The sequence below is a fragment of the Daucus carota genome, chromosome 8 (assembly GCF_001625215.2).
Source record: "Daucus carota subsp. sativus chromosome 8, DH1 v3.0, whole genome shotgun sequence".
Classification (NCBI taxonomy): Eukaryota; Viridiplantae; Streptophyta; class Magnoliopsida; order Apiales; family Apiaceae; genus Daucus; species Daucus carota.
The window spans coordinates 29,890,546-29,898,435 of record NC_030388.2 but is presented as its reverse complement, the minus strand read 5'-3'; the positions used below and the strand labels follow the sequence as shown (position 1 = coordinate 29,898,435).

The following is a 7,890-nucleotide window of genomic DNA, read 5'->3' as shown; positions in this document are numbered from 1 at the left end:
GTGATTATAACATCGTTAGCACATTCGATGGAGCAAGTTCAATGCATAGCTATATTCGATCTTATACCAGCCACAATGTCATTGCAACCACCCGATGAAGGGAGCCGAACTCGAGTCTCCCGCAAGATTAAACTCTGATATCATGCTAAATAACCAATTCTCTTAAAACTCAAGATGTTAGGAGAAGGGCTTTATCATATTATGTTCCATCAGATTGAAATGTGACAATGACATAAATATACTGCTGCTAAAATAGGAATATTTGAACCCTAGAAGCTAGTAAGCTACAAAGAGGTGCAAATAGTTTTTTTGTTTCTCTGCAAGACAAATGACACAAACTCCAAAATACAACAGCCAAGACTCAGCTGTAGAACAAAAATGGCTCAATCTTAACCTTATTATGGATAACCATTGCTTAAAGGGTACTTTCATAGAAAAGCAGGACAAGCTCAAAAGCAACACAAATTAGTTTTACAATAATAGAACCACTTATCACATGTTCAATCACATGTGTTTATTGACAAACATGCACTACAAAAAAAATACTTATTCATAAACAATTAACAACCAGACAAGAACGAAAAAACAAAGAACAGACTCTTCCATAGAACATTTATAGTTTAATCTAACATGGTCTCAGAACCTCCTGTTTTTCTGCTACGAAAAGATTCATTATGATAATATTGGGATAATTTACTACAGCTGGTAAGCAGATAGTCAGTAATACGAAATCAGGGTTACCGGCACCAAATCTGCAATGATAATCATATAGTATAATGATTTACTATAATATATTGATGATGGCGAGATCAAGGACAAACAAGTAGACGTGTGGGTGGGAGGTGCATACTGTTACTTTAAACTTGTATGCATACATTAGTATATAAATAGCTCCTTCAGTAAACAACTAATAGCTGATACATCCAGACAGCTGGCTGGAGACCACATTTCATACTCATCTACCAAGCAAGCAAAACAAATTGATGTCCACCACCCCATTATTGTTAGATAGATATGAAGATAGGATATATATATATGTATATATATATATATATATATATGTATGTATGTATGTATATATGTATGTATGTATGTATATGTATATGTATGTATATGTATATGTATGTATGTATATGTATGTATACACAAGCAATAGCCTTAATCAATTTGATATTGCCCATGGGGCCTGGTTGACTTAATTAACTACACGTAAAGCCAATGTGGCCACAACATATGGCACTGATGTTGGTCTTAAGTGACTACTTATACAGACAACACGACAAAAAGACAACTGTCTTTGCCATCTAAAATTAGTAGGTCCAGAAGGCATGCCACCATAGAACTGAATGAAATAGCCAAGTATTCGAAATATGGACCATTCCCTGCAGATAAATTTAGGACCATTCCGGCTCATACAGAGACAGGGAGGAAATTGTTTTGGTAAATATATTCCCTCAACCTTATGTAGTGCCTAGAGGACATGGTCATACAAAATATTCAATCAAGACATAATAACCATGACCGATGAGTTAACAAAATCGATAAAAGAAAATTCACATTTACTGGGTAACCTTTATCTATTTGCATTTCCAAATTACCAAAACAAACACTAACAAAACTACAAGTCCCAACACCCTAGATAAGTAAAAGCGAAATGTAGACGAAACACACAGGAAAAGAAGTACGCGGAAAGAATGACCAAACCAAACCTCTACTGACACTAAATCAATAAAAACTCTACTTCTTAGTTTTCAAGTACTCTAAAAGTTTCACCTTCCATCAGCCGAAGTAAATGAATCAGCAAATCCTGTAGGCCTTGTTGGGATGCTTGTTTGGGTATTATCACCACTGCCTATAAGAGATGTAGAAGAACAATCAACACCGCTAATTCCCTCAAGAGCCTGCCATTTTTTAACTGCCTGCGGCAAGGTCATATCAAGATCGATTCCATATATGTCATCAGGATCAGGGTCCGCTGGTTTCCAGAGTTCAGCGAGTGATGAAAGAACATTTACAGCATGGCCCATGTCAGGCCTTTGGTGGGGTTCTCTTGCACAGCAGTGGCCAGCCAACTCTGCGATTGTGCTTACACTGGCAAGGGATTCCTCATCAAGATCAATTGTTGGATCAATGGCCTTTCGGAATGTTTCCTTATTAATGTGCATTCTACGGAACCACTGGACAAGGTGTACACTCTCCTCCTGTTGGGTCTCGTCTAGTGCTTTTCTTCCAGTGATGAGTTCCATCAAAATCACTCCAAAGCTGAAGACATCAATCTTCGTAGTTACCCGACCCGTCACTGTCAGTTAAAATGTTAATCTTAGTGTTAAAAGGAACAATAACCTACTCGTGTAAATCATGAATGATGGAGAGTCAAATTAGATGGACTTATAACAATGGTAAATAAGTATGTAAGAGAAACCAAGGAGCATAATTATCAGTGAAACGAATTATCAATTTTTTAAAAATGCTAGATCTCTGGAAGGACATCTTTTTTTCAACTTAATATTAAGATTGAAACAAAACATGTACAATAATAATTTTAGCGGAGCAAATGACTATAGGAGAATTTGAGTATGATTACTATGAACATCAAAACATATAAAATATACTTATATACTAACAAAATAAAATTTTAATAGCAAGCCACGATATTATGAATTAAGATGAGGATACCTGCATACTCTGGAGCTAGATATCCAAATGTACCAGCCAATCTAGTCACTAGTGAAGCTTTTCCGTCCGGAGCCAGACGAACAAGTCCAAAATCTGCAACTTTAGCTCGCATATCATCTCCAAGGAGAATATTGGAGGGTTTAAGATCCCTGTGTATAAAACTTTGCTGAGCCAAACCATGTAGATATTCAACACCTCTTGCGACATCCAAAGCAATGATCAGCCTCTTTGTCCATTCAAGAGGTTTCAGACCTTCATCCTTCCAGTTAAAGAGATGCCTACTAAGTGTGCCTTGGGGCATGTATTCAAAGACAAGCAACCTCTCATTTCCATCTAAGCAATATCCTAGAAGCGCAACCAAATGTCTATGTCGAACTTTTGTAAGAACAGCAATCTCGGACTTGAATTCATCCAAACCCTTCTCACTCATCACTCCAGACTCCATCCTCTTGACAGCAATCTTCGTTCCATCATGTAATTCACCTTTGTATACAGTTCCAAAACCGCCTTTCCCTAATATATTGTTTTGGCTAAAATTGTTAGTAACATTTCTCAAAACTTGTATGGAAATGACCATGTTTCCAGCTTCTACAATATGCATGTCACTAGGTCCACTACTTCTAAGACTTAAAGTTTCACTTGTGGCCCCACCGTCGATACTTGACCCAGTGACTGTGATCTTAACAGCATCATTGTCTGATCCAGAAAGCCGGGGATGAATAACCATAGCATTGGGAGACTGCACTCTACCTGAACGCTTACGTTTGGCTCTGTAAAGACAGAAAACAACTAGCCCTGCACCAAGAACTGCAAAAGCACCCACAACAGAACCCACAACAACCCCAGTCGAAGATTTTTTACCACCGCTTCGATGAACACTGCCCGGTGATGAACCATCATCTCCTGGGGTAGATGATGAAGGACCCGGGCCACTATCCTTCCCCATATTTACATTACCTTCTGTCTTTATAATGACATTAGCCTTAAATGATGGAATTTTACCATGAAGCTGATTGTTCGTAACATCTATCAGATTCAGATTAATCAAATTTGTTAGCTCATCCGGGATAACACCTGTAAGATAATTATTTGAAAGAATCAACTTCTCCAATGAACTAATAGCTGCAAAATGGGGAGATATATAACCTGTCAGACCCATTTTCTGGAAATTAACAATTGTAATATTCCCACCACTATTGCAAGTAATCCCCAACCATGACTTGCATGGGTCATTTCCTTTCCAATTGTCTGCAAAACCACTTGGATAACCATTAGCTTCGGCAACAGCAAGCAATTCACTTACCCGCAGATCACAAGCAACACCCGGATCATTCAGACAAAACCTATTAGTATTATCTTTCATATCAACAGCAACTGAAGGCTTAAATTTAGGTGTTGGACCCTGTAGCATATTATTAGTCAAATTCACTTGCGCAAGTGACACAAGATTAACTAACGACTGTGGAACCGGACCTGTAAAACCATTGTCCCTCAAGGACAGATCTTTCAACTGTCCCAAACGCGAAAAGTCAGGCAAAGGACCCGAAAAAGAATTCGAATGCAACCAAACTTGAGTCAACTGTGTCATATTCTGTAAAACATCAATAGAACCATTCAATCTAGACTCACTTTTCTGTCCATTCAACCACAACACTTGCAATGAAGACCCCGAAAAATTACGAGGCAAACCACCCTCCAAGTAATTAAAAGCAAGTTCCAAATTAGTCAAGCCAGGAAATGTATCACTACTAAAAAACTCAGGAATTTTACCAGTGACATTAGCATTAGTTGCTGCAAAAGTCTGAAGTGTACTAACAGATGCAAGACTTGCAGGAATTTCCCAAGCACTAAATGTATTATACCCCATATCAACAACTTGTAAAGAAGACATGCCATTAAAAAAATCAGGAGGTACGGATTCAAACTTGTTATCATGTAATAAAAGAGTTTGAAGTGAACTTAACCCCGATAAACTCGGTAAATCCCCATAGATTTCATTCAACTGCAACTCGAGCACTTGTAAAGCAGTAAGCTTGTTCATATCAGTTGGCAAAATCCCCTTGAGTTTTGATGACCCGAGTTGAATCCGAGTGACCCGTTTGTCTTGAGAACACTTAACTTTGCTCCAGTTACACGGGTCAGCGTCAGTCCAACCCGGCGGTTTCAAAGCAACATTCAAAGCTTGCATTACAGAAGCATCCTCATCTTGACAGTGAGCGAGAAGAAAAAAGAGAAAAAACAAGAGCGCAAAAAAGCCCATTTGAGCACTCTTCATGTTCTTGAAAACGGGAGAGATTTTTGTGCGGAGAGTTTCAAGACACGGGCATTTGATGGGGTTTCAAGAATTTGGGAGAGATGAAAAGGGTTTTTTTTGGTTTTGGAAATACTTAAGAAAAGGCAGTGATTGAGGGAGAGATTTCAAGAGAGAGAGTCGAGAGAGAAAGTAAAGGCGTGGGTTTCCATAAAAGAGGGAGAGAGAGAGAGAGGGGGAAGATGATGGGGGAGACTAAACTGTAATACTAGAAATAACGTGTGTAAGTATAGGTAATTTTTTTATTTTTTCGGCATGTTTTGATACAGTTGTGAATTTTGAGAGAGCGAAATTAGGGGAATGTATTGTTTTTCTGGACTTTTTTTGTTAATTTCGTGGGAGATGAACAAAGGATAGTTGGCAGATGTTTGTGGGGTCCACTGGGGAGTAATTACATGGACCTTTATGTTGTACGGTCGGATTTAATTATCACAACTGTCATTAAGATAAAATGGTAAAAAAAATTGACCCAGTTTGGAAATCATTAATATTAGAATATTTATTTAGTTAAATTTTAGTGTATTTTAAATGACATTATTAATTGATCTTGTAAAATATTACTTATTTGTTAATAAATAATAGTATCCATATTTATATGAATTAAGCGAGAATCTTACTTTTATGAATCGACAAGATATGAATTATCATCAGTGAGTTGTCTTATTGCATTCTTAATTGATTTTGTTTAATTTCCTTCAAAATAGAAAATTAAAAGGATAATAGGTCACTATCCATATACGGTAAGCAAATGTTTTTAATGCAAAAACAGCTGTACTTTTGGAACATAAAGAAAAAAGTGTGATATTAATTACCAAGTAGGTCAAGATTGTTTAATACTAAAATTAACTTCTTTCTCAGAAATTGCAATGAAAAATCTTTACTTTATATCTTAACAAATATATGTGCAAGTATCTTTTTTACATTCTCAAAAGATTGTGCATCTTATATTAGCGTTTTAGTCAATTACAGCTGTGATACATGAAAAATATTACATGGCGTAGAATCAATTTGTGGCGTTGGTAGAATAAATTATTTTGGAAAGAAAAATGTTTGAGATTAAAACATTGTTTTCAATATTTTCCTCGAATTTTAATTTATATTGCATGAATTTTTCTCACATTACTAATAATAATGAATATCTCTTGCATGTATTTATAAATAATCTAATCAAAATCACGCGTGCTGTCTTTAAATATGAAAAATTGATGCATAAGTTGGGATACATATCGTTACTCCTTTAAAATAATGGTTTTTTTATACAAAATATGATCATTCGACTAATCTTATTTTTCAAGATCATTCGACTAATTTTATTTTTCAAAAAAAATGAATTATGTTTGAAGAAAGATACACAAAACTCTATTTTTTCCTACAACAAACCCTTATTCTTTTGGTTAGGTAACAAATATACAACGTCGCCTTAACATTTATTTCTTAAAAAATTTATAAATATACATCCTTTTTAAACAAAACAATTATAATTTGAAAGAAAAGTTTGTCCAAACGGACTCTATACGTTTATGCAACTTCTTTCGAGAAATAATGACTTGTAAGACCTATGACCCAGAAAAACATAATAAATAATTTTAAAAACATTTTTAATAAATATACTTATTTAAAATTAAAGGTATAATCTTTCCTTTTGTTAATAGGTAACTGTCCTCCACATGTGATTGTCAAGGAGCCCTAAGAAAATTCACAAATCCTTAACCGTTTGATAAATATCCGGCAGATATGATTATAATATTTTTTTAAATATATTTAGTGTTTTTTAACCGCTCGTCCAACACCTAAAAAGTATTACATGTGATATTTTTTTTTTGTCTGACGGTTAAAAAGCGCTTGACATATTAAAATTTTATTATAATTCTGACCGCTAAATATTCATTCAAAGAGTTATTTAACGATTTGATTCCCTAGCCCCGTCCCCGCTACCTTACGTCCTTACCCCGTGCTTACTGCAACAATTGATGACGAGAACAACTCATACGAGTGGAGAAAATCAACAAAAGTAGTTCGGTACGAGAATCTTTTGCAGATATGAGATGCCATTTCTTTCACTGGTCCGTATATTTCGTTTTAATCGACTGTATACTATGTTAGCGGTTGCCGTATTGTTTTACGTGAAAGTATGGATGAGCGATGTATTTTAAAGTTTATTTTGTTTTTTATTTCTAACTTATATAGAGGAAATATCGAACAATCATTCTTATTCATTGTTTCAGATCTGCAATTCATAAAATTGGTGACTAGTAACAAAATTAAAAAGATTCAAGTTCAGTCCTTTCGGGGCCGGCCCTAGGGATTTGGGTGCCCTAGACGAAAATGAAAAATGGTGTCCCGTATTTTTATATCTTAATTTTTTTTACACATCTCTTAATTAAAAATAGTATATAACTTGTATATGAAACAAAAGAATAAGAATGCATCACATTTATTTATTTTCATTTTGAATTAAATTTTAATCTTAAATAAAAAAAACATGTATATAAGAGTATATATATTAAATATATGAAAATTTTGGTGCCCCAAGTCGAAGTGGTGCCCTAGGCGGTCGCCTTGGTCGCCTTACCCAAAGGCCGGCTCTGAGTCCTTTTGTTTTTTTAAAGCAAAGTTCAGTCCTTAGGGGCTGTTGAAAGAGTTTATAATATTCTGCTTGAGTAAAATTCTATGGAGACCATTTTTATTGGAGACTGTGGAGACCACTTATGTTCTGCAAGTGAAATATTGCATAAAAACATTGCAAACCGTATAGTTTTGCACATCATGTTGTACAAAATCATTATTTCACTTTAAAATCTTGAATATCATATAAGTTTCGCATGTAGAACATTACAAAATGTTATATTCTACGAAATATATTTAGTTTGCAGGTTATACATTATATACTTATGAAACATAGA

The 7,890-nt window shown here is 35.1% G+C and overlaps 1 protein-coding gene across 1 annotated transcript; it reads right to left on the bottom strand.

Moving 5' to 3' along the window:
* Window positions 1-1,542: 1,542 nt before the first annotated feature.
* LOC108199716 (receptor protein kinase TMK1) lies at window positions 1,543-5,184 on the bottom strand. Its single transcript, XM_017367658.2, has 2 exons — window positions 2,677-5,184; window positions 1,543-2,299 (listed from the first exon to the last, which is right to left on the bottom strand). Exons 1-2 carry the CDS (start codon window positions 4,949-4,951, stop codon window positions 1,770-1,772), a joined length of 2,805 nt encoding a protein of 934 aa, XP_017223147.1. The 5' UTR covers window positions 4,952-5,184; the 3' UTR covers window positions 1,543-1,769.
* Between the last annotated feature and the right edge of the window lie 2,706 nt (window positions 5,185-7,890).